Source organism: Urocampus carinirostris, chromosome 12 (genome assembly GCF_059441175.1).
Source record: "Urocampus carinirostris isolate Australia breed hairy pipefish chromosome 12, RoL_Ucar_1.0, whole genome shotgun sequence".
NCBI lineage: Eukaryota > Metazoa > Chordata > Actinopteri > Syngnathiformes > Syngnathidae > Urocampus > Urocampus carinirostris.
The window spans coordinates 37,363,957-37,391,210 of NC_142360.1; the positions used below are offsets into that span (position 1 = coordinate 37,363,957).

At 39.8% G+C, this 27,254-nt stretch overlaps 1 protein-coding gene and 1 long non-coding RNA gene across 2 annotated transcripts; both read right to left on the reverse strand.

Annotated features, from left to right (window-relative positions):
• Window positions 1-7,445: 7,445 nt before the first annotated feature.
• On the reverse strand, window positions 7,446-26,973 carry tmem59l (transmembrane protein 59-like). Its single transcript, XM_088349841.1, has 8 exons — window positions 26,697-26,973; window positions 23,359-23,464; window positions 21,772-21,866; window positions 21,552-21,704; window positions 14,528-14,633; window positions 14,327-14,444; window positions 11,136-11,253; window positions 7,446-9,138 (listed from the first exon to the last, which is right to left on the reverse strand). Exons 1-8 carry the CDS (start codon window positions 26,844-26,846, stop codon window positions 8,971-8,973), a joined length of 1,014 nt encoding a protein of 337 aa, XP_088205967.1. The 5' UTR covers window positions 26,847-26,973; the 3' UTR covers window positions 7,446-8,970.
• LOC148355870 (uncharacterized) lies at window positions 16,447-17,593 on the reverse strand. The gene is made up of 2 exons (XR_015852229.1): window positions 17,209-17,593; window positions 16,447-16,813 (listed from the first exon to the last, which is right to left on the reverse strand). It is a non-coding gene; the product is annotated as an uncharacterized LOC148355870 (long non-coding RNA).
• Window positions 26,974-27,254: the final 281 nt, after the last annotated feature.

A 27,254-nucleotide genomic window follows, 5' to 3' on the forward strand; every position in this document is an offset into this window, starting at 1 on the left:
GATTTTAAGTGAGAAAAAAACAGAAAATGGCTGAAAAGATATTTCATTTTCTGAAGTTGGAACCTTTAAATCAGGGGTGTGAAACAGGCGGCCCGCGGGCCGTAACAGGCCCGCTTAGGGATTGAAGTCGGCCCGCGATACAACGCTGAGGGAAGCACAAGAGAAAAACGAGCTCCACTTGACGTCGCCAGAGCCAGGTGCCTCTCACAAACGCTGTACTTGTATTTCTTCTTCTCTCTCTTTATTCCTCCCTTTTTCCTCTCTCACTCTCACTCTCTCTCTCTCTCTATTTCACTCTATTGGTCTCTCTTTTTTTTTCTTTCTTTGTTTCTATTTGTCTCTTTCTCTCTCTCTCTGTCTTTTTACCTTCTTATGCTTTTTCTTCCTTATTTCCTTTCCCTCTTTCTCTCTCTCTCTCTCTCTCTCTCTCTCTCTCTCTCTCCTCCTCTCTTTTGCTTTCCCCTTCTGTATTTCTTCCCTTCTGTTTCTCTCCTTCTCTCTTTCTGTTTCTCTTTAGATTTGTTGTTTGTTGTTTGGATGTGTTTCTCCTCTCTCTCTTACTCCCTCTTTTCTCTCTCTCTCTCTCTCTCTTTTCTCTCTCTCTCTTTTATCTCTTTCTCTCTTTCGCCTTTTCCCGCTTTTTCGTCCCATCCCCTCTTTTTCTCACCGCCCCTGGGGTGGCCCCTTGTCTCTTTATCTCTGTCTTTTTACCTTCTTTTGCTTTTTCTTCCTTATTTCCTTTTCCTCTCTCTCTCTCTCTCTCTCTCTCTCTCTCTCTCTCTCTCTCTCTCTCTCTCTCTCTCTCTCTCTCTCTCTCTCTCTCTCTCCCTCCCTCCCTCCCCTTTGCTTTCCCCTTCTCTATTTCCTCCCTTCTCTGTTTCTCTCTTCCTCTCTTTCTGTTTTTCTTTAGATATGTTGTTTGTTGTTTGGATGTGTTTCTCTTCTCTCTCTCCCTCTTTTCTCTCTCTCTCTTTTCTCTCTCTCTCTCCCTCTTTTCTCTCTCTATCTCTTTTCTCTCTCTCTCTCTCTCTTTCGCCTTTTCTCTCTTTTTGGTCCCATCCCCTCTCTTTTTCTCACCGCCCCTGGGGTGGCCCCTAATCTCATTTTGCCTAGGGCCCCATGAAGGCTCCTGGGTCAACACGTAAAAACTTGAAAAGTACTCCGCAAGGAAAGTAGAAAAACAAGTGAAATTGCTTACCTGCACTGACACCAAGTGGTCAAAACGAGTAATGCAACAACAACAAAAGTAAGCAAACTACGACCCAAATCCGGAAACGGAAAACAATTCCACTTCTCAAATGTGTTAAACACATTTATTGTGAAGGTTAAACCGGATATAGTAAAACGTATTCATTACTTATAGCTTACTGTAGCTTTTATTTATTATACATATATATATATATATATATATATATGTATATATATATTTATAAAACATGTTACTATCTTCACGATAATAAAATCCATATCTTGCATTTCTACTCTCTATTTTGAATGTAGATTTTTTTTGTATATGTTGAGTATTTTCGTAGTACTTTCGTATTATTACCGTAGTTTTTATAATTGTAGTGTTTTTTAGTATAACTGTAGTAGTTATTTTTGTAGTATTTTGTACCATTTCTGTTGTATTTTGTAGTACTTCCATGTTAGAATGTGTGTTGTATATCTGTAGTATTTCTGTAGTATTTTCGCAGTACAGTGTTACTGTAGTTTTTGTAGTATTTTTGTGATATTCCCATAGGAGATTTTTTGTAGTATGGCTATTGTTGTAATTTGCAGTATTTCTGTTGTAATACTCTTGTAGTAGTATTTTCGTAGTAATATTTCTCTAGTATGATGATAGTATTTTTGTAGTATTATTTTTTTAAAGTATTTTTGTACCATCTCTGTTGTATTTTGTTGTATTTCCATATTAGAATGTTTGTTGTATATTTGTAGTTTTTCTGTAGTATTTTTGTAATGCAGTGTGACTGTAGTTTTATTTTTGTAGTATTTTTGTGATATTTCCATACATTTTTTGTAGTATTGCTATGGGTGTAATTTGCATATTTCTGTGGTAATCCTCTTGTAGTAGTATTTTTGTAGTAATATTTCTCTAGTAGTTTTTTATATTATATTATTACGTACTGGTATTTTTTTTGTATTTCCGTAGAATACAATTGATGTAATTCCAAAGCAGTATTTCAGTAGTATTTTGTAGTATTTTTGTATTTATGATGATAGTATTTTTGTAGTATTATTTTTTAAAGTATTTTTGTACTATCTCTGTTGTATTTTGTTGTATATCCATATTAGAATGTTTGTTGTATATCTGTAGTATTTCTGTAGTATTTTTGTAATGCAGTGTTACTGTAGTTTTATTTTTGTAGTATGTTTGTGATATTTCCATAGATGTAATGTAGTATCTCTATAGGTGTAATTTGCAGTATTTCTATTGTAATACCCTTGTAGTAGTATTTTTGTAGTAATATCTCTCTAGTAGTTTTTTATATTATATTATTATGTATTGGTATTTTTGGGGTATTTCCGTAGAATATAATTGATGTAATTCCAAAGCAGTATTTTAGTAGTATTTCGTAGTATTGTTGTATTTATGATGATAGTATTTTTGTAGTTTTATTTCTTAAAGTATTTTTGTACTATCTCTGTTGATTTTGTTGTATTTCCATATTTGAATGTTTATTGTATATCTGTAGTATTTCTGTAGTATTTCTGTAATGCAGTGTTACTGTAGTTTTATTTTTGTAGTATGTTTGTGATATTTCCATAGATGTTATGTAGTATTGCTATAGGTGTAATTTGCAGTATTTCTGTTGTAATACTCTTGCAGTAGTATTTTTGTAGTAATATTTCTATAGTAGTTTTTTTACATTGTATTATTATGTATTGGTATTTTTTTGTATTTCCGTAGAATATAATTGATGTAATTCCAGACAGTATTTTAGTAGTATTTCGTACTATTTTTTGTATTTATGATGATGGTATTTTTGTAGTATTATTTTTTTTAAGTATTTTTGTACTATCTCTGTTGTATTTTGTTTTATTTCCATATTAGAATATTTGTTGTATATTCGTAGTTTTTCTGTAGTATTTTTGTAATGCAGTGTTACTGTAGTTTTATTTTTGTAATATTTTCATACATTTTTTGTAGTATTGCTATAGGTGTAATTTGCAGTTATTCTGTGGTAACCCTCTTGTAGTAGTATTTTTGTAGTAGTATTTATCTAGTAGTTTTTATATTATAGTATTATGTATTTGTATTTTCTTAGTATTTTTAGAAGTGTAATTAATGTATTTCCAAAGCAGTATTTTAGTATATTTATTTGTAGTATTTTCATCGTAGTATTTTTGTCATATCTCTTTAGTATTTTTGTACTATGACTGACTTTTTGTAGTATTTTTGGAGTAAATAATTCTGTAGTAGTGTTTTGTAATAATTTTGTCGTCTGTAGTAATAGTTTTGTAATAATTCTTTACTATTTTTTAATTTTCAGAATGATGCAAAATTATATATGAGGTCCCTGATTTTTAGCACTATATTTGATATTTAATTTTTTTAGTTATCGTGTAGTATTTTGGTTGTATTTCTGGAGTATTTTTGACACACTAAGTAACAGTGGGGACCCAAAAAGTGAACTACTCTTGGGGGCCCTCTAGTGGTTGGGCCGGCCTTTCGTTTAATCAGCGTAGTCCGCGGTCCAATTTTGGGGTCCCGTACCTCCATTTGAGAAACACTGGTCTAGAGAACCATTAAAATTCGGTTTGTATTTATTATACTTTTATTCGACTTACTTTAAACGATATTATTGAAGTAAATGTACTTTAGGGAGAATGGAGGTACTGAGATTTATTTGTAACGGACTTTTTACACAATATTACAATTTTTGTTGAATCAAAACACGCAATTATACTTATAAATCACGGTACTCGTTAGATTTTTCATTTTAAAAACACAATTTTAATGCTAGGTTTATTTCTGGATGTAGGGCGCCCTCTTGTGGTGGATCTGTTCATTCGTAAAACATACAATACAGTACATTTCTTTCCAAGAGAGTATTTTTAAATCACAATTGTACTTCCTATTTAAAAAACACACTTTGTTGTTATTAAGTAAATTTCTGGATGTACAGCGCCCTCTTGTGGTTGATCCAATGTATTTTTCTAAAATTCCTTTCAGAAATGAACATACTGTATGGTATTTTTTTAACACGATGACACTTTCGATTTAAAACAAAAATACTTCTGTACTTTATTATTATGTAGATTTATGGATGTAGAGCTCCCTCTTGTGGTTGATCCAATCATTTTTTTAAAAAAATCATTTTGAAAATAAATATATTGTATCGTATTTTTTTATCAGGATTACACTTTCGATTTAAAAAAATACTGTTTTATTGTCATGTAGATTTTTGGATGTACAGCGCCCCCTGGCGGTCAACGCGGTGATTCTTAAAACAGACGGCAGGACTATTTATTACTTTTTAGTTTTTTTATAAGATTTATTCGTTCAGAGATGGCATTTTTTATTTTTTTTTAAAGAAAACACAATTTTATAAATGTTTACGATACTTGTTAAAAGGGATTCATTCTTTTAAAAATACACTTCTTTGTCTCTCTCTTTATCTTTCTTCACTCTCTTTTTCTTTATTCTCTTCATTTTTTCTCATTTTCTCTCTCATGCTCTCTCCCTCTCATTCTCTTTCTCTCTTTCTCAGTCTCTCTATCTTTCTTCTCTCTTTCTATTCTTCTGTCTTTTTTCTTTTTCTCTCTACCTCTGTCTCTCTCTCTTTCCATTTCTCTTTCTCTATCCTGCCTTTTCTTCCTCTTTTTCTCTCTCTCTCTCTATCTCTTCATCTCTTTCTCATTTTCTCTCTTTTGCTCTCTCTTTCTTGTTCTCTTTCTCTCGCTCCTTCCCTCTTGCTCCTCTCTTTCTATCTCTTTCTATCTTTATTCCTCTCTTTCAATCTCTTTATCACCCTCTTTCTCTTTTTCTCCCTGTGCTCCTCTGTTTCTCTCTCTCTCTCTTTCTCTCTTTTCTTTTTCTCTTCCTCTCTTTGTATCTCTCTTTCTCTATCCTGCCCTTTCTCCCTCTTTTTCTCTCTATCTTTTACTCTATTTCACTCTCTCTCTTTCTGTCCCTCTCACTTTCTTGTTCTCTTTCGCTCTCTCCTTCCCTCTTCCTCCTTCTCTTTTTCTATCTTTATTCCTCTCTTTCAATCTCTTTATCACCCTCTTTCTCTTTCGCTATGTCTTTCTCTCCCTGTGCCCCTCCCTCTCTGTTTCTCTCTCTCTTTCTCTCTTTTCTTTTTCTCTACCTCTCTTTCTCTATCCTGCCCTTTCTCCCTCTTTTTCTCTCTATCTTTTACTCTATTTCACTCTCTCTCTTTCTGTCCCTCTCACTTTCTTGTTCTCTTTCGCTCTCTCCTTCCCTCTTGCTCCTTCTCTCTTTCTATCTTTATTCCTCTCTTTCAATCTCTTCATCACTTTCTCTTTCGCTATGTCTTTCTCTCTCGGTACCTCTCCCTCTCTGTTTCCCTCTCTCTCTTTCTTTCTCTCTTTTTCTGTCTTATATATTTATAACCACAATTTTATTGTTTTTTTCACATTTTGGGTAAAAACAAGTCTATGTACTTACTTACTTAGTAATGATTATATTCTATAAAAGAATCAAGACTAATCTTGATGTTTTTGTTGTAACGTTTTCTTTCTTTTTTTAAATATTATCTTTTTGGGGAGGAGTTGTTTAAATATCATCTCAGGATTTTTAAAAGAAATATTTCTTAATAATTTATACAGTGAAGAAAGAAAGGATTTTGCTATTTCTCCCACTCAGAAATCATGGACGATACAGAGGAGTCATGGGAGAAAGTTTTGTGGTCAGATGAGACCAAAATAGAACCGTTTGGTCAGAATTCCACTAAGCGTGTTTGGAGGAAGAAGAATGAAGAGTACACTCTTGAAGAACACCATCCCCACTGTGAAGCATAGGGGTGGTAGCATCATGCTTTGGGGGTGTTTTTCTGCACATGGGACAGGACGAGTGCACTGCATTAAAGAGAGGATGACTGGGGGCTGTGTATTGAGATTTTGTAATAGTAATTTTTCCAGGAAGGAGGGAAAACAAAAAATATTTGATCCCATGAAAAATTAGTTCTCACCTAGTTTGAATAAAATAATACCAACACTCCATCCATCTTTCAGTTTTCTTCCACTTATCCCGATCGGGTCTGTGGTACCATGTAGTATTTGGATATATTTATATACAAAGATTTAAAATAACTGCAAAATGCAAGACACTTTGGAGTTGGAAATTCGTTTATTAGTATTCAGCCCCTTCTCAAGGTTTTTTCATTTTCCTCATGTTGGGGTTTTTGAGTTTTTCCTTGCCCTCCTATAGGGTTAGGGTTTCCCCACTAGAAGTCATTGTTGAAACGAGTGCATTCAGAAGACAAACTACGGAAGCCTGAAGAATACCACTCAGCAAAATTTAGCCTGGCGTCAGCAAAAAAAAATTGTTTCAGCTAGAGAAGGAAACAGTGGAAAATAAGTGCAAGATGCCTTAATAATAGAAATCAGCGATGAAAGACGAACACAGAGAAGCTAACAAGAACGATAGCAGCTAACAACTAGCTAACTAACCTGTAGCCACAGAGGGACAAAGCAGGAGCAGCTGTCAATAACACTACCTGCCATCCCAGTGGCTAACAAGAGTGGCTAAAGAAGGAAACAGTGGGGGGGAATAGAAAATGAGCCAAATCCTGGAAATCTGCAACGTTCGGTTTTGTGAGCAGCTCGGGAAGGCGAGCGACACTGAACGACGAAGCAGTAAAATAATGATAACGGCTAGCGATAGCCTGTAGCAAGTGTTTAACATGGGTGGCTAGAGAAGGAAACAGTGGGAGGAAAATAGAAAATGGTCCAAATCACGGAAATCTGCGACGTTCGCTTTCGTGAGCAGCTCGGGAAGGCGAGTGACACTGAATGACGAAGCAACAAAACAATAACGATAACGGCTAGCGATAGCCTGTAGCAAGTGTTTAACATGGGTGGCTAGAGAAGGAAACAGTGGGAGGAAAACAGAAAATGGACCAAATCACGGAAATCTGCGACGTTCGCTTTCGTGAGCAGCTCGGGAAGGCGAGCGACACTGAACGACGAAGCAGTAAAACAATAACGATAACGGCTAGCGATAGCCTGTAGCTAGCAAGTGTTTAAAATGGGTGGCTAGAGAAGGAAACAGTGGGAGGAAAATAGAAAATGGACCAAATCCTGGAAATCTGCAACGTTCGGTTTTGTGAGCAGCTCGGGAAGGCGAGCGACACTGAACGACGAAGCAGTAAAATAATGATAACGGCTAGCGATAGCCTGTAGCTAGCAAGTGTTTAAAATGGGTGGCTAGAGAAGGAAAAAAGTGGGAGATGCCTAAATCACGTAAGTCAGAGACGTTTGCTCAAATGACCATTTATGTAAGTTCCACTTAAGAACAAATATTGTGTCCATCCATAGCCTGCAAGCAAATCTCTAATATGAGTGGCTAGAGAAGGAAACAGTGGAAAAAAGAGTACAAGATGCCTGAATCCTGGGACTCAGTGACCATTACAAATTAGGCTCAGCTGCGGAAGCTGATTCCGTGAAGTGCTTAGATCACCCCCAGGACAAGATATCTTAAAAAAGGGTCATCCGGGCTTCCGTAGTAGCAAGATGGCGGTTTCTTCAAGGAACGACTCAAGTAGTGTTATATATATACATTCCCAAACCGATGAGTCTTATTTATGAGATATTCCATGAGTTTTTGAATCAATAATTAAGTATTCTTACACCACCAGGGGGCGCTTTTTAATACACACTGGGCCTCTACTGGAGCGTTAGTGATGGGATGATAGAAGCTTGGTTTGGCATGCAGGTAGAAAAACCTCAAATTTTGTCTGCATTCAACTGGCTGATGAAATAAAATGGGCGGGGCTAATTAGCCTCTTGTTCTCTCCTCTAAATGAAAAATGAATCCTCAAACCACATGGAAGCTCCAATTAAATTACCGTAAATTCCGGACTACAGAGCACTGGGTTTTATACCGCAACCATGAAAATGAACTAAAAATCAGCGGGGAAATGTCTAGTAAGGAAAAGTAACATATTGTACTTGTAATGAGTTTTATCTAGTAATAGAAATACTTGGTTTCCTCTCTATCACTTTGTCTTGGGTGCAAGGGATGGGATAGCTTAAGATCAGAATTTCAGTCAAAACATTCCATCGAGTTTTGTTTTGATGCCGTTTTTGTCGTACTGCTGCGTATATCTTAATCCTAAACTAATTCATATTCACCTCGAGCCTCACAGAATGTGTGACTTTTCTATACTCGACATTTCCCCACCGATTCTGCCGAGGTTGCCATTTAACTCCACGGGGACAGTGAGAATCTGGTTTATCAATTCATGCGTGTCACTCATTAGGAAGGTTAATTTCGACGGATTACATTTCTTCACTTTGACATCTAGAGCACTTGGCAGAAATCACATCCACCAGGTGCCATTGTAATGCTTTGTTTTTATGAAACCTGCTAAGCTAGCTGCTAGCCGTTTGAGGTGACCCACGAGGTCTTGAAATACCGTAAGTACTTACGGTAATGTGTAAATATTCAATAAAGTACTGAGAAATTTCCCATTTTGCTCCTGCTATGTATTGTATGAATACTATCGGCAAAAAAAAATTACTCATTTCTCTAGAAGGGCATCCTAAATGTTTTCAGATGTATTGTATTTGGAGCGCATTGTGGAAAAGAGCAGCTTGCCGTTATCTTCGGTGCTGCGACAAAAAAAAAAGAAAATTCTTAAAGGCGCAGTGTTTAAATTGTAGGGAAAAAAAGGAGCGGCTTGGAGTCCGGAGTTTACGGTACACCGAATAGAGATGATTGATAATGGAAATGGCGTGCGGTGCTCCTGAAAGGAATAGAAAAAAAAATGAGGGATTCTTCTAAACGCGTGTCTTATCCAGGTCCACCTTGACAGGCAGAGGCCCCGCCTCCAGGCAGTCCTCGGGCGCCGCCCTCTTGATGTTGACGGCCAATAGGGGGCTGAGGTGGTACGGATTCACCTTTACCTGTGTCTCGTCCAGGAAGTCTTTGTCGCCGTTGATGCTGAGCTGTAGGCGGATAGAAATCAGTGTTACAGGGGAAAATCTGGAGCCCGGGCCTAAAATATCAATCATGACGTTCGGGTTCGGGCCGGGCTTCTCTCTCGCTGCTTTTCTTTTTAAATTATCCACCCGTCATACTGTTTCCTTTCCTTTGCTTTTCTTTGTAGAGATCCGCGCAATGGATTGTGCCAACAAACTTGTCTCGAGTAAGGCATAAAATGTCAATCATTACGTTCGGGTTTGGGCCAGGCTTCTTTCTAGCTGCCTTTTTTAAAAATTTATCCACCCGTCATCTTCGTTTCTTTTTCTTTCTGGAGAATTCACGCAGTATAGTCCGTCAAACTCTGGCACAAACAAGCCCACGTACGGTCAGGCCTAAAATGTCAATGATTATGTTCGGGTTCGGGCTGGGCGTCTCTCTCGCTGCCTTTTTTTAAAATAAAATTATCCACCCATCATTCTGTTTCCTTTCCCTTTCTGTGTAGAGGATCCGCGCAATGGATTCCTTCCCCCTCTTGTGCCAACAAACTTGCCTCCAGTAAGATAGAAAATGTCAATCATTACGTTTGGGTTTGGGCCAGGCTTCTCTCTTGCTGTCTTTTTAAAAAAAATGATCCACCCGTCATCTTCATTTCTTTTCCTTTCTGGAGGATTCACGCAGTGTATGGCATCACTCTCTAGCATCAACGAGCCCACGTATGGTCAGGCTTAAAATGTCAATGATTACGTTCGGGTTCAGGCCGGGCTTCTCTCTCTGTGCCTTTTTTTTTAAATTATCCACCTGTCATCCTGTTTCCTTTACTTTACATTGGAGAGGATCCGCGCAATGGATTCCGTCCACCTCTTTTGCCAACAAGCCGGCGTGTCCAGTCAGTCTTGAAATGTTAAACATTAGGTTCGGGTTTGGGTCGGACCTTGCTTATCTCTCACTGCCTTTTTTTCATTATTCACCCATCATCTTCTTCATTTTTTTTCCTTTCTAGAAGATCCGCGCAGTGTATTTCTTCACTCTCTACGAGTCCAAGTACGGTCAGGCATAAGATGTCAATCATTATGTTCGGGTTCGGGCCTTGATTCTCTCTTGCTGCCTTTTTTTCTTTTAATTATCTACCCCTGATCTTCTTCATTTCTTTTCCTTTCTAGAGGATCTGCGCAATGTATTTCTTCACTCTCTCGCTCCAACAAGCCCACGTAGGGTCAGGCATAAAATGTCAATCATTATGTTTGGGTTTGGGCTGAGCTTCTTGCTGCCTATTTTTTTGGAATTCTTGATTTCTATATTTTTCTAGATGATCCGCAAAAAATAGATTCAGTCACTCTCTCGCACCAACGAGCCCATGTACGGTCAGGCATAAGATGTCAATCATTACGTTCGGGTTTGAGCTGCCTTTTTAAAAAAAAAATATCCACCCGTCATTTTTCTTTGTTTCCTTTTCTTTTTAGAGGATCAACGCAATGTTTTTGTCCCTCTCTGCCTCCATTTATTCTCTTTCTGCCTCTCTCTTTTTTCGTTTCCTCTCCATGTCCTTTTCCTCTTTCTCATGTTTCCACTTTTTCTCCCCATTCTTCCTTTCTCTCTCTTTCTCTTTTTTTCCCCAGTCTTTCTTTATTTTTCTCTCTATCTCTTCCTCTCCCCTGCTATTCCTTCTCCCTTTCTCTCTCTTTCCCTCTCTCTGTTTGTTCTTTTGTTTTTCTCCCTCTCTTTCTCCATTTCTTCTCTCTGTGCCTCTCTTTTTTGTCTTTCTCCCCCTGTCTTTTTCCACACTTTCTCATATTTCCATTTTGTCTTTCCATTCTCCCTTTTTCTCTCCTTCCCCCAGTCTTTCTCTTTCTTTATCTTATTCTCAAAAACCTCTCTATTTCTCTCTCTTTCTCCTTTTTTTTCTCTCTCTCTTTTTGTACCCTTTTCTCGCTTTCTCTTTAATCTACTAGTATGTAACGCCACGAATACCTCCACCAAGGCACGCTAGCTAAAACAAACCCCAAAAAGGAGAAAGCGGGACCTGCGTCTTGATGTGCTGGTCGGGCGCCGTCACCAGGCTGGCGCAACTGAGCCACACCATCACCATAATGGACAGGAACAGGCATGCGGCCAGAATCCACCGGGGCAGACCCGAACGCCTGTAACGCGGGGCAAAAAAGGCGGAGCTTATTGTCAAAAGACGCACCGATTCCCAAAAATTCAGCTTAGGGTTAGTAAATGAGGCGCTCCGAGTTGTAATGACAGTGTTCGCCACTAGGTGGCAGAAAACGGTGTAGAGCTCGGCTTTTGGGGCAGAGAGGCAACGTTGTGTAGTGGAAAAGTCATTTTTAAAATTAGCTAGATGAGCAGTATTATCTAACACGGTGGTGTCAAACTCATTTTAAGGGGCCACACGATAGAACATTCTTTCGGGGCCGGACTAGTAGGTTAGAGAAAAAGAGAGAAGGGGACAGCGAGAGGGAGGGAGAGAGAGAGAGAGAGAGAGAGAGAAAGAAAGACAGAAAGAGAGAAAGAGAAAGAGTGAAAAGGGAGAGAGCGCAAAAAGGGCAAAAGAGATAGCAAAAAGCGAGAGAGAGAGAGAAAAACGAGAGAGAAAAGCGAGAGCAAAAAGCAAGAGAGAGCGTAGAGCAAGAGAGAGAGAGAGAGAGAGAGAGAAAGAGAAAGAGAGAAAGGGGAAAGCGAAAGAAAGAGTGAAAAGTGAGAGAGAAAGAGAGAGAGAAAGAAAGAGAGAGAGAGAGAAAGAGTGAAAAGGTAGAGAGCGCAAAAAGCGCAAGAGAGATAGCAAAAAGCGAGAGAGAGAGAAAAACGAGAGAGAAAAAGCGAGAGAGAGCGAAGGGCAAGAGAGAGAGAGAGAGATAGAGAATAGAGAGAGTGAAACAGAAAGAGAAAAAATCAAGGGCGAGAGAGAGAGAAAGCAAAAAGCAAGAGAGAGAGAGAATGCGATAAGCGTGAGAGAGAGGGAGAAAAAGCAAGAGCGAGAGTGAAAAGCGAGAGAAAGCGAAAAGCGCAAGAGAGATAGCCAAAAGCGAGAGAGAGAGTGAGAGAGAGAGAAAAGCGATAGAGAAAAGCAAGAGAGAAAAGCGGGAGAGAGCGAAGAGCAAGAGAGAGAGAAAGAGAGAGCAAAAAGCGAGAAAGAGAGAGCAAAAAGCGAGAACGAAAGAGAGAGATAGAGAGAGAAGCGTGAATGAGTGCGAGAGAGAAAAAGCAAAAGCAAGAGAGAAAGCGAAACAAAAGCAAAAAGAGAGCAAAAAGAGAGAGAGAGCGAAAAGCGAGATCAAGAGCAAAAAAGCAAGGGCGAGAGAGAGAGAAAGCAAAAAGCGTGAGAGAGAGAGAGAGAGAGAGAGAGAAAAAAGCGAGAGAGAAAAGCAAGAGAGAAAAGCGAGAGAGAGCGAAGAGTAAGAGAGCGAGAAAGAGAGAGCAAGAAGCGAGAGCGAGAGAGAAAAGCAAGAACGAAAGAGAGAGATAGAGAGAGAAGCGTGAATGAGAGCGAGAGAGAAAAAGCAAAAGCATGAGAGAGAGCGAAACAAAAGCAAAAAGAGAGCAAAAAGCGAGAGAGAGCGAAAAGCGAGAACAAGAGCAAAAAAGCAAGGGCGAGAGAGAGAGAAAGCAAAAAGCAAGAGAGAGAGAGAAAGCGATAAGCGTGAGAGAGAGAGAGAGAGAGAGAGAGAGAGAGAGAAAAGCGAGAGAGAAAAGCAAGAGAGAAAAGCGAGAGAGAGCGAAGAGCAAGAGAGAGAGAAAGAGAGAGCAAAAAGCGAGAGCGAGAGAGAAAAGCAAGAACGAAAGAGAGAGATAGAGAGAGAAGCGTGAATGAGAGCGAGAGAGAAAAAGCAAAAGCAAGAGAGAGAGCGAAACGAAAGCAAAAAGAGAGCAAAAAGTGAGAGAGAGCGAAAAGCGAGAACAAGAGCAAAAAAGCAAGGGCGAGAGAGAGAGAAAGCCAAAAGCAAGAGAGAGAGAGAAAGCGATAAGCGTGTGAGAGAGAGAGAGAGAGAGTGTGTGTATTGAAGTTGTCTAATGTTTCCTCATGTTGGGGTTTTTGAGTTTTCCCTTGCCCTCATGTTGGTTCCAGATCAGGGGATGGTGTCATAATAGACTGTAGTCTGTACAGCCCTTTGAGACTCCTTGTGATTAAGGCACCACATATAAACGTGACTAGACATGTTTTGGAGTTTTTCCTTGCCCTCATGTAGGTTTTAGATCAGGGGATAGCGTCATAAGAGTCTATACTTTGTCCTTGTGGTCTATGCAGCTCTTTGAGACTCCTTGTGATTAAGGGTGTCACAAATAAACATGACTTGACTTGACTTGATATGTTTTTGAGTTTTTCCTTGCCCTCGTGTAAGATTTAAATCAGGGGATGGTGGAAGACTAGTGTGCAGTTTGCAATAGTCTGCGGCCCTTTGAGACTTCTTGTGATTAAGGGAGTCACAAATAAACATGACTTGACTTGATTTGACATGTGTGAGTTTTTCCTTACCCTCATGTAGGTTTTAGATCAGGGGATGGTGTCAGAGTAGTCTAGTTTGCAATATTCTGTGGCCCTTGGAGACTTCTTGTGATTAAGGGAGTCACAAATAAACATGACTTGACTTGATTTGACATGTGTGAGTTTTTCCTTGCCCTCATGTCAGTTTTAGATCAGGGGTTGGTGTCTTGATAGTCTGTAGTTTGCAATAAGATGTGGTCTGTGCAGCTCTTTGAGACTCCTTGTGATTAAGGGCCATACAAATAAATATGATTTGACTTGGCTTGACATGTTTTTGAGTTTTTTTGAGTCCTTGCCCTCATGTAGGTTTTAGATCAGTTGATGAAGTCATAATAGTCTGTGGTTTGCAATAGTCTGTGGTCTGTACAGCCGTTTGAGACTCCTTGTGACTAAGGGTTAAACAAATAAACAGGACTTGACATGTTTTTGAGTTTTTCCTTGCCCTCATGTCGGTCTTAGATCAGGGGATGGTGTCATAATAGTCTGTGGTCTGCAATAGTCTGTGGTCTGTGCAGCCCTTTGAGACATGACTTGAGGTTTTTGAGTTTTTCCTCAGCCTCATGTAGGTTTTAGATCAGGGAATGATACAATAACACTCTGGTCTGTGCAGTGATTAAGGCCATAAAATAAACATGACTTCACTTCAATTAAAAAGGAGTTTTCTGAAAATGCATTTTCAAAATAAAACGTGAATAATATGAATTCGTAAAAACTCCTTCCGAGCTCACCTGGACATGCAACCCAGGAAGTCATGCTCAGCGGTGGCGCCCTCTTCCGCATGTTGCACCTGATGTTTGCCCCTGCTCAGACTTTTGGCACCCGCCTTTTCGCCACGCGCTCTCACACCTGAGCCGAAAATTGCAGAAAGGTGCCGATTTTTATTTGATTTTCGAGTTGATGTGAAAAATGGCGGGGGGTTTTCGGCTCACCGTGAGGCTTCTGGGTGTGCGAGTGCACCTGAGGCCAAGGAGTATCCGCAACGTTGGAACGGGGGGCCTGCAGCTCCGGAAACGAATACTCCATCTCCGGTTGGCTCTAAGGAATAGACACAGGAAGTACCTCATAATCCAAAATGCTTGAATGAAACAGTATCAAATGTAAAATAACCCTGTGATAAAGACAAAGGGCCCAAATGTAACAGGAAGTAACCGAAAAGTGACCAAAACTAGCAGGAAATACCTTAAATAGAACAGGAAGTAACCCAGAAGTGACCAAAACTAACAGGAAATACCTTAAATCAAACAGGAAATACCCCAAAAGTGACCAAAACTAACAGGAATTACCTTAAACAGAACAGGAAGTAACCAAGAAGTGACTTAGGCTGAGTCCCATTCTTCGCACTTTCACTCGCTATGTGCCCTAGTCACTCGGTTTGCGCGTTCACGTGAAAATGGGGTGTGTCCCGATACTCTCAAGACCGAGGCAGAAGTGCCCTCAAACCATGTCGTAGCCACTTCAAGACCGAGGGGGCTCTCGACCTCACTTGGCAGCGAAGTGACTACCCAGAAGGCTTTACGAATACTCAATATCAACAAACATGCCCGAAAGGGAACCGCACAATTGTAAGTAGTTTTCCACAACCACGCATGTATTTGCAACAAAATGTATTGAGATATCTTAGTTAGACGTAAATGCAATAGAAAATCGTATTTTTGCATTAAAACACGAACACTGCAAAATCGCTACTTTACGAAGTGCACTAATCTACCAAGGGAGCTGGCAAAAAAAATCTTCACGCTACAAACTGTAAAGTAGGATAACTGCAGAAAATCACGGTTCAGCCCATCCCTGTTTTTATCTTAAACGAGTCGTGCTTTTTACATCTACATGGAGCAGTCAGAATACCGTTCTAGACATAAGCCCTTGTTTACTGCACACAATTTCAGGTGTCGTGTTTTATTTACAATATGATTCTTTCATGTGAGATCAGAATGCATTAGTTTTCATCATGCATTATGAGTAATGTCTCCGAATTTCACGTGGAAATACAGTTGAAACAAATTACTATCACACAGTCCACTGCCTTCTCTGTAAACACATATTAAGTAAACTAATTACCTTTTCAAAATGTTGTCCAAATGTGGAGACAATTCTAAAGCATATGTGATGCTGGCCAATAGAAGGCTCTTACAGCCATAAGAATAACATGTCAATTTTGTGTATCTATTCACTATCAAATAATTATCCAGAACACATCCTATAATTTCTCACATCAACTTGTTGAGCATCCTATACACAGTTGTTTTTGTGCAATACACAAGCATTAAGTAATTCTTGTTTTTTCCACCCAACCTAAAGGCCAATGTAGAACGTCCCGTGGAAGAGCTGGCCACCATCACAGCTACCACGCCATCCACACCAACGGGCACGTCGTTGGCATCTTCTAATCCGGCGCCAAACCCCAAATCACCCAGAAAAAAAAGGAAGCACGATACACTCCTTGACTTTTTGAAAGCGGAGTCTGCCGGAGTGAGGAAAAGGCTCGAGGAAACTGTGGCCAAAACTGAGCGGTTCCCGTCCTTTTTGGGAAGCTCGTGGACAAATTTCCAGAACAGTGACATCCCTGCAATGTTTCCCTTTGTTTTATAAAAGGAAAATATTTTATTTTATTAAGAACTCAATGAACTTCCAGTTTGTGTTTTCCAGCTTTATGGAAGTATTGGTATATTTTTGTTACAATTTGTGACATATTATTTATTTACTATTATGTATTTCGGCCCAATGTGATTTTGTTTTTCTGAAAGTAAACTATTATTTCAACTGGAGTGATTTGTAGTTGTTTTCTGTCCAACAGTCACATAGTTCACACACAGTATCTCACATCATTATGAAATAAACCACCAAGGTGTTACTCAAAATAAAGATGTTTATTGAATAGTAATGCAGAAAAGCACGGAATGCAAATGTGGGTCTGACTTCCAAAGCCTAAAACATGGCTTTTGGGCAATTTATTCCATATTAACTGTGGACAATTCTGTGTATCGTGGACCTGGGAACCCTGAAGACCCGTGACACCACACGGTAGGACAGACCGTGGGCCAGCCAGTATAGGCCCTCCAGCCATGGCCCTGTTCCCTCTTTAGCAGCTCCTGCAGGGCCCACATGACCTTCTTGCTCAACCTTAAGTCCTGAATGAGTTTTGACTTCACATCGAACCATAAGCACAGGATGGGAACATTCCTGTCCAACCTGTCCACGCTTATGGGACAGCCACTCTGGAACACAATAGATAACAGACAATTTAGACATAAATGTGGGCATAGATGATGTAAGCATCATGAAAACATGTTGAAATGAGCTTTTTTATATCCAATGACAACTCTTTTGAATTAAATTCCTTATGAACCAAGGTTTTTGGGTCGTACAGGGAAGTTTGGTGACGATATTATGTCAGCTTAAGGGTCAGGTGGACTGTTCTTGTGTTTGTTTACTTTTCATCATGTCACACACTAAAGACCCCTACTATATGTCATAAAATGGCATTAAGATACTAATAAGTAGATTGCCATTTATGTCTACACAAACATAAGGTATTATGTGAACGTGCATTGTATGTTAACTTTTACTGTATTTGACCGAACGGGTCATTTTTTTTAATGAGTGTACGTACCTTGTAAAGATGAATCAGCACTACATAGCGCCGAAGCTGTCTTCAGTATAGCACATTTCTCCTCCGTTGATTGGAGACACGGAAAAGATGATGAGCTTTCAGGCAATCGGTAATAACACAGCAGTAGCGGGCATTTTTAACATTGCACGAACTCTCCAACTGACACACTACAAGTTGAGACTCGAGTTGTTTACATGTGACGTAGACCAATACGTCACTGAGGTCTACAGCCAATTAATATTACCGCCATCTCCTGGACAGGGGTGGAACCTTGCAAGTCTTGTCCAAGCCATCTCCGCTTTGCACTTCACTCGCGGAGGGCACTCCTCTTCGAGGGACCTCACTGGAGGGTCCTCAGGGCCGAGTGAGAGAAATGGGATTGGGCCTTAAACTAACAGGAAATACCTTAAACAGAACAGGAAGTAACCCTGTAGTGACCAAAACTAACAGGAATTACCTTAAATCGAACATTAAGTAACCCAGAAGTGACCAAAACTAACAGGAAATACCTTAAATTAAACAGGAAGTAACCCAAAAGTGACCAAAACTAACAGGAATTACCTTAAATAGAACAGGAAGTAACCTTGAAGTGACCAAAACTAACAGGAATTACCTTAAATCGAACATTAAGTAACCCAGAAGTGACCGAAACTAACAGGATTTACCTTAAATAGAACAGGAAGTAACCCAGAAGTGACCAAAACTAACAATAAATACCTTAAATCAAACATGAAGTGCCAAAAAAGTGACCAAAATTACCTTAAATCGAACATAAAGTAACCCAAAAGTGAACAAAACTAACAGGAATTACCTTAAATAGAACAGGAAGTAACCCAGAAGTGACCAAAACTAACAGGAAATACCTTAAATCGAACAGGAAGTGACCCGGAAGTGCCTCATGAATCCCCTGTAAATCAAATGAAACGCTGTCTGACTTATCACGTCTCACGGATCTCTTAACCCCCAGCGAGAGGCCAAAACGAAACAGGAAATTATCTAGAGGTACAGTATGAAAGAAATGCCAGCAGGAAGTGTCCCAAATCAAACAGGAAGTGACTCGATAGTGCCATCATCAACAATCACTTCTCTAAAATGAAAGTGCCCCGTGAATTGAGAAGTGATTTAAAAATGGCCGCCTGTTTCTTCAGATACTCTTTTCTTTATTTTGCAGGAGGTTCTGGTCCCCTGGGTTGAAACTTCTAAGGTAAATTATGGTTTAAATGCGCCTTTTATACTCTTATACCTTTATATACTCTTATTTTTCTACTCTCATCCCTTTTTACATTTATATTTTCATAGTATACTCAATAAGTGTGTGGTTTTATGATTTCAAGTTGCATTCAGAGGCAAGCACCTTCAAGGTCAAAAGAATAAGTTCCCAGGCACCAAAAAATGTGTCTCTATTTAAAAAGCTAAAACTTGAAAGGCCACTAACAGTTTCTCAAGCTACACCTCATGCCTTTTGGGGCCTGCTAACTATTAATCAAGATGGCCTTCGTTTTTGGTGCCGTGAAGTGCGCTGGAGAGCTTGCCTCCCACATTCCAAGCTCACTCGAGAGCTTGCCTCCCTAAATTTACAGAGACGCATCGCAGCTCAGTAGCCTAGATGGTAAGGCGCCCGCTTTGAGACTGGGAGGTTCGGGTTCGCGCCCCGGCCGAGTCATTCCTAAGACTTAAAAAGTGGTCGGCGGCGCCCTCTCTTGGCTGCGGCTGCATCGGGTCAGATGCAATCGACATTTCGTTCTGTGTACATTGTTACACAGAATGACAATACAAGGAAATTATTATTATTATTATTATTATTATAAAGTTTCACTGTCCTTATTGCTCATTTATTATACTCCCACGCCAACATTAATTCGCTGCATTTAAACATATGATTCCTGTCTAAAACAATCAGATTCATTTCCTGTGCTTTTATAATCTTGTTTAAACCAATCAGATGTGTTGTTTTATTCTCGTGTTCTCCAATAAATGAGCCTTCTGCCAGAGGAGGAGGGTGTTGGAACTGCGCGCCTCCGATAGAAGGGCTGTCAAAAACCTAAATCTCCGACTCAGAGAGTGTTCTTTCTTTATTCTACTACAATCTCTAGTTTTAAATTCGACAAACCAATAACCAGGGTTGGGTAGGATTACTTTAACTGGATTACTTTCAATTACTTTTGGATTACTCCAATATCAAATATGCTAATAAAAGACAAAAGAAACTAACTATGAATAAAATGACTCAATTTTGTGCAGGCTTGGGGAGTAACGGAATACATGGAACAGCAAAAATGATGTTGGCAAGCTGTTTGGATTTCTTTTCATGTTGTTTCTGTCGCATTTTATGTTAGTTTTCCCGGAGATCAAAGAGATCAAAGGCAGGAGAGAAAGCTTACCACGTGTTGTGAGTCATCATTTGATTCATATTTAGTTTCTTTTGTCTTTTATTAGCATATTTGGTATTGGAGTAATCCAAAAGTAATTGAAAGTAATCAAGTTAAAGTAACCCTACCCAACCCTGTTAGTAATTCATATCAGAACTCAAAGAACTCAAAGTAATCAGTGTAGGGAAATTCCAGCATCCTCCAGAGAAGAAAAAGATTTATGGTGGAGTACAAGCAACACCTAGACTAGAGGCAAATTCATTTACTGACTGCAGTAAAGAATAATTTGTTTCAATCCTAAGGATTTTCAAAATAAAAGCTAGAAAAATCCCTACATATCCCCCAACAACAAACACATAACTTATTTTCATAAAGTGTAATTATATCAGTTGTTTCATTAGTACCTTCAATAAATAAAAATGAAGATACAATTGCCGACAGGGTTGGGTAGGGTTACTTTAACTGGATTACTTTCAATTACTTTTGGATTACTCCAATACCAAATATGCTAATAAAAGACAAAAGAAACTAAATATGAATAAAATGCATCAAACCTTAAGTACCAGTATCATTTTACATTCATATAGTCGGCTGTGATTTTTGGACTGTGTACTTCACTGAAGGATATTCAGTTACAATCGCGAGACTTAAAGTCGGGTCTGGGTAAATTTTGTATTACATTTTTTAATGTGGGCGCATGCGGCTTATATACAGGTGCGGCTTGTGTAAGTACAAAATGGGTTTTCCTCTCGAAATGTGGTGGGTGCGGCTTATAGTCAGGTGCGCTCTATAGTTCGGAATGTACGGTAAATATGAATACAATGATGACTCACAACACGTGGTAAGCTTTCTCTCCTGGCTTTGATCTCTTTGATCTCCGGCAAAACGAACGTAAAATGCCACAGAAACAAAACGATAAGAAATCCAAACAACTTGCCAACATCAATTTTGCCGTTACTCCCCAAGCCTGCACAAAATTTAGTCATTTATTCATATTTAGTGTCTTTTGTCTTTTATTAGCTTATTTGGTATCGGAGTCATCCAAAAGTAATTAAAAGTAATCCAGTTAAAGTAACCCTACCCAACCCTGCTAACTAGATAACTAGATCAGAAGCTAGCTAGATTAGAAACTAGCTACATTGCTAGATCAGAGGCCAGCTAAATTGATACATCCTAAACTAACTAGATAACTAGATAAGAAGTTAGCTAGATTAGAAATTTGCTAAACTGCTAGGTCAGAAACCAGCCACATTGATACATCCTAAACTCACTAGATAACTAGATCAGAAGCTAGCTAGATTAGAAACTAGCTACATTGCTAGATCAGAGGCCAGCTAAATTGATACATCCTAAACTAACTAGATAACTAGATAAGAAGTTAGCTAGATTAAAATTCGCTAAACTGCTAGATCAGAAACCAGCCACATTGATACATCCTAAACTCACTAGATAACTAGTTAAGAAGCTAGCTAGATTAGGAACTAGCTTCATTGCTAGATCAGAAGCCAGCCAGATTGATACATCCTAAACTAACTAGCAGGGTTGGGTAGGGTTACTTTAACTTGATTACTTTAAATTACTTTTGGATGACTCCAATACCAAATATGCTAATAAAAGACAAAAGAAACTAAATAGGAATAAAATGATGACTCACAACACGTGGTAAGCTTTCTCTCCTGGCTTTGATCTCTGATCTCCGGCAAAACGAACATCAAATGCCACAGAAACAAAATGAAAATCAATCCAAACAGCTTGCCAACATCATTTTTGCCGTTACTCCCCAAGCCTGCACAAAATTGAGTCATTTTTTTCACATTTAGTTTCTTTTGTCTTTTATTAGCATATTTGGTATGCGAGTAATCCAAAAGTAATTGAAAGTAATCCAGTTAAAGTAACCCTACTCAACCCTGATTGCCGAAGTATAGAGGGTCAACAACATGAGGTATCTGTACCTTTAATCCGGTGCAAACTCACCTGAAAAACCACGACCTTGCCATCATCTGCCTGCAGGTAGAAGGTCCAAGTGGAGGAGATGAAGCTCTGGGCCGAACTTACGATATCGTTGCACCAACTGGACACGGCCTCCATGACGGAGGGGGGCTTGGGGCGCAGCGTCATGGCCTTGAGCTGCGAGACAGGGAAATCCATGTTTGGGTATCGAGCGTTTTATGAGCAACTGTTGAGTCTCCCTCACCTTCCTCTTCTGGATTTCGGGTTCTGAAGGTTGGCTAGCGCAGCCGGTGCTGCACGCCTCCTGCTCCATCAGTTTGATGTAAGCTTCCTGGCATGCTGGGGGACAGATGGACATTTCATTGGGTACCTATAGAATTCCTTTGGATTTTTTTCCATTACTATTTATTGATAAATGCATAATTCGTATCCTTGCTTGTCGAGCGCTAACGCACTCAAACCGATCGGAGTACTGCCTTCTGTTTCCTGGTTGCTGATTGGAGCACTTCGAATGAATTGTTTACGTCTCATGAGAAACATATAACCCCTAATCAGGCTGATTACTTTGAGTTCTTTGAGTTCTGATATGAATTACTAACAGGGTTGGGTAGGGTTACTTTAACTGGATTACTTTCAATGACTTTTGGATGACTCCAATACCAAATATGCTAATAAAAGACAAAAGAAACTAAATATGAATAAAATGATGACTCACAACACATGGTAAGCTTTCTCTCCTGGCTTTGATCTCTTTGATCTCCGGCAAAACGAACATCAAATGCCACAGAAACAAAATGAAAATCAATCCAAACAGCTTGCACAAAATTTAGTCATTTTATTCCTATTTAGTTTCTTTTGTCTTTTATTAGCATATTTGGTATTGGAGTCATCCAAAAGTAATTGAAAGTAATCCAGTTAAAGTAACCCTACCCAAACCTGCCCCTAATACATTCCCTTTGGGAGTAATCTGATTACAAAGGCCAACCGGGAGTGACATCACCACGCTAATGCACTGTTTCAGCATTTAACTTTTAACATTGACGATTATTTTCATTCATAGCACTCACCAAGTGTGTTCATATGTAGCTTGCCAGAAGCATAGACTTACACTATATATGGGTGGATAAAACTGATGTATTTTCACCACGGGGGGTAAAAAAATAAAACAGAAATGACCCAAGAAATCAACTCACACTCCAATAGTGTACTCACTGCTGCGTCCCATCTGATTACGAGGAATACTTGTATGTGGCTTGCCAGAGGCCTGGACTTACACTGTATATAGACGGATACAACTGTGGAATTGTCTGCCGAAGGGAAAATTTGGGGAAAAAAGTAGCGGCTTATAGTCCGGGATTTACGGTATAGCTGTTATTTTGTTAGTTATTTGGTCATATGTTACTGATATATAACAAATAAATGTTACTACTTGCAGCACAGCGGCGCAGTGGTTAGCACGTGTGCGGCACAGTTCTGAGGTCATGAGTTCGAACCTCCTGTGTGGAGTTTGCATGTTCTCCCCGTGCTTCCGTGGGTTTCCTCCCACGTTCCAGAAACATAATAATTGGCCGGTCCAAATTGTCCCTAGGTGGGCGAGTGAGTGGTCTGTCTCTGTGTGCCCTGGGACTGGCCGGTAACCAGTTGAGGGTGTCCCCTGCCCACTGCCTGAAGATAGCTGGGATGGGCTCCAGCACCCCCGGGACCCTACTGAGTATAAGCGGTGCAGATAATGGATGGGTGCCCGACATTGTTGCTGACTACAGGAGTCTTCTGACCAAAAATTTACGCACACACACTGAAATTAACGGGAGCGACAGATGGGGGCGCTCACCTCCCTGACACTCGTCCTTGCTGGTGTTGAAGCCGGCGTCGCCGTTGACGAACTGGCAGATGGAGTAGAGACGACAGCCGCGGTGGCAGGCGTTCATCACCGAATCCTGAGAAAAGAACGCCACGTGTAAGCTCCGGTGGATAGAATGGACATCGATGCCTTTGAGCACACAGCAAATAATTATAATAGCTACATTACATCAAAACGGCAGCCTTTCCAGCAGCTCCGTGTTATTCGCACTTTTTGTGATTTATCGTTCTAAGTGTCAGCTTCTATCTTCGGTGTTTTTCGTCCCGTTTGACAACTATAGTTTGGATTACATTCTATCCTTATGGGTTTTAACGCACAAAAATGCGTTTATTCGAGGAATCGACTCCTTGCCCTGAAGAATTCTCGTGCCGGCGTGATGAGGGGGCCCTATCGTGGCTGCAGAGCCGGAGCTAGCTAAGCGGCTAGCGGCGTTATAAGTCTTTTGTATAGCCTGTAATCATGGTAAATGTGAACTCTCTACCAAATAAGACCGACGAACCGGCTGTGCTGGTTAAAAACATTAAAGCGTACAAGTAGTACTTCTGGGTTCCGGACGTTAACATGGAGCTACCCGGCTTCGGCGCTGTTAGAACAGACAGAGACACAAAACGATGCGGGAAGCGGAGAGGAGGCGGACTCGCTATCTACGTGAACACGAGGCGGTGTAACCCTGGGCACAAAGATTTCCATCTGCCGCAGGGACGTCGGACTTTTGGCCTAGCGTGTGACGTCATCCACTCCGCTGTTGCTAAACTACAACACAGCACCCCGAGGCCATCCTGTTAATCTGTTAATAAACAACAAAAGGATACCGCTGGAAGTGTGAATTTCCCTACGGGGATGAATAAAGTATCTATCTATCTATGCAGACTGTCGATGAGTTCTGAGGAAAAAGCTAAGATGCTAATAAAGCAAACTGTAATAACGGAGCTGGATAGAGATTTGAACTTGTATCCTATGGATCACAAATATCGTTTCTCATGACTAGTTAACAGTTAACATTTGATTATTGAATTGAGATAGAATGAAGTACTATGTAACAAACAGCCTGGTCTAAATGTGCCTTTTACACCCAATATTTACATTCATTCTCTTACTTTTATACTTTTATATCTTTATATGTTTATATTTCTGCAGTGCTCAATATGTGTGTGGTTTTAGGATTTCAAGCACCTTCAAGGTCAGGAGAAACGTTTCTCAGGCACCGAGGGATGTGCCTCTGATTAAAAAGCTACAACTTGAAGGCCACCATGAGGCCTGCTAGCTGATATCAAGATGGCCTCGACACTCCCACATTCCAAGCAGCTCAAAAGCTTGCTTTTCTTCTTTCCGAGACACGTTGTGTTTACAAAGTTTCACTATCCCAATTGCTCATTTATTATACTCGCATGCCATCTAGTGACCAACATTATACACTGCATTTAAACATGTGATTCTTGTCTAATAAGGAACCGCAACCAATGGCAACCAAACCACCACCCTCTTGTCTTCATTTCTTTAGCATTTCTACGTGACAATTAAAGTTTAAAACCATTTGTAAAATAGATTCAAACACTTACTTTTAAGATTGAGGAATTGTAAACCTTGATAGAAAGCTCGCTTATTAGAAAACTGCCAATGCTAACATGTGATGCTATTGTTATATCAATAATGACAGCATATCAAAATCCTAACTGTATATTTCTAAAAAGGAAACAGTGTCCTCTAGCGGCCAAATTGAGCAAGAAACGCCAGTTTTAAAAGTGTTATCACATCTTTAGCATTTAAGTGTTTTCCATTGTAGAATTTCTACAATAAATAGGAAAAAATACCATTTAGAAGTATCCAAATGCTAGCATGTGATGCTATAGCTAAATCAACGATGTCGACATTTTTTTAAAACTCTTTTGGAATCATTCTAATAGAAAACAGCACCCTCTCTTGGTCAAATTGAGCAAGACACACCACACCTCTCTTTTCAGAAAACTCCAAAATGCTAGCATGTGATGCTATTGCTAAATCAACAACGCCAACATATCAAAATCACTCCCGTATTATCCTAATTGGAAACAGCACCCCTAGTGGCTCAATCGAGTGAAACATACCACTCTCATAGCAGCCTTTTCATCCCCTCTCTCGCTTTTTCACAAATCAATTTCATAATTTGCAACCTTTATTATTATAAACTCAAATGTACCATGTAAAAAGTGTTGTCAGAATCTACAAACTAACATTTTAAATGGAAACGACTACAAAACTAGCTTAGACCTTTCTCAACCGCAACAGGAAGCTAATTAGCTAGCAAGTAAGTTAGCTATCCCCTGCAGCTAACGTCGCTCCTTTGACAAATCCCACGCATAGTATCAATTTGAATCAAGAAGCTACGTTTTTTAATTCAGCGAGTGCCAAAAAAAGAAAATTGCTAAATCAAAAAATTGCTCAATCAACAATGCCAACGTATCGTATAATGCTAATAAGAAACAGCACCCCCTCGTGGCTCAAACATACCACTCTTAATGCAGCCTTTTCATCGCTTCTCTCGCTTTTTCACAAATCAATTTCATAATTTGTAACCTTTATTATTACAAACTCAAAATGTACCATGTAAAAAGTGTTGTCAGGATCTACAAACTCGGACATTTTAAATGGCAACGACTACAAAACTAGCTTAGGAAGCTAATTAGCTAGCAAGTAAGTTAGCTATTCCCTGCAGCTAACGTCGTTCCTTTGACAAATCCCACGCATCGTGTCAATTTGAATCAAGAAGCCACGTTTTTTAATTCAGCGAGTGCCAAAAAAGAAAAAAAAATGCTAAATCAAAAAATTGCTCAATCAACAATGCCAACGTATCAAAACCCGTCGTCTAATCCTACGAAACAGCACCCTCTAGCGGCTACAACGAGTACGACACGCCACTCTCACAACAGCCTTGTCATTATCTCGTTAGCATTTCCTCATAATCACGTGATTTATCGCGATTGTATATGGAAATATTATTTTATAGTGTTTTTTGTGACCGATTTCGAGCTATTTGGTCCACTTTATATCATGAGGCGACACCTGATAGTATTTAAAATATATAAATTTAATATATAGAATGCAGGGGGGGTGGTTAAAATATATTAATGACCCATCGGACAGTTTGACTTCTATACCCGCAATGCGCGACTGTTTTTCGGTCTAAGCAGGATGACGCTGGCCCTGTTTAAAAGATAATAAAATAGGCTTAAAATGCGAATTTCTGCGCCCAGAAAATTGAATGATGTTGTTTTATATTCAAACGGAATAAAAAAATCCAGCTGTCGTCTTCTTAATTGTTTTTATCTTACCTTAGCGGGGCCTTTGTTTTTAATGGCGAGCTGACATTGCTTCTTGCAGTAGCCGATGTCGCCCAGCTCGTTGTCGAACACTTCCAGGGAGGACGCGGCGACGGCGATTCCCGCTAGGAGAACCGCGAGCGAGGCCGAGGAGGAGAGCATGTCGGCGGCCGGGGTGCTTCGGAGCTCGGTGGGATGCGAAAAGAAGCCACGCAGGAGGCGGTGGATTCGGAGGAGGATGGAGGGAAGATGCTGGAGGTTGGGTTTTTTTTTCTCTCCTTGCTGGATGCTCGTGACGTCACACAGCAGCATGTATGGACGCCCCCTCCCCATCTGCGAAACGTGGATTTGTTGCATTGTCCAAAAAAATGCACAATTTTGTTCAGAACCTTGCAACAAAAGCGTTAAAACTGGACAACCGCTTTCTCCCATCTTCGCGACGTTGCTAAAATTCGTCCTATGCTGTCTCAGTCGGATGCGGAGATCATAATTCACGCGTTTGTTACCTCCCGTCTCGATGACTGTAATGCACTACTCTCCGGTCTCCCAAAGTCCAGATTTAAGAGTCTT

Coding starts and splice junctions, on each gene's coding strand:
- tmem59l (XM_088349841.1), bottom strand. CDS start 26,846: ATGCTCTCCTCCTCGGCCTCGCTCGCGGTTCTCCTAGCGGGAATCGCC. Junction 21,867..23,358: donor CAAGGACGAGTGTCAGGGAG/GTGAGCGCCCCC, acceptor TCTGTCCCCCAG/CATGCCAGGAAGCTTACATC. Junction 11,254..14,326: donor TTCCTGGGTTGCATGTCCAG/GTGAGCTCGGAA, acceptor CCCGCGTTACAG/GCGTTCGGGTCTGCCCCGGT.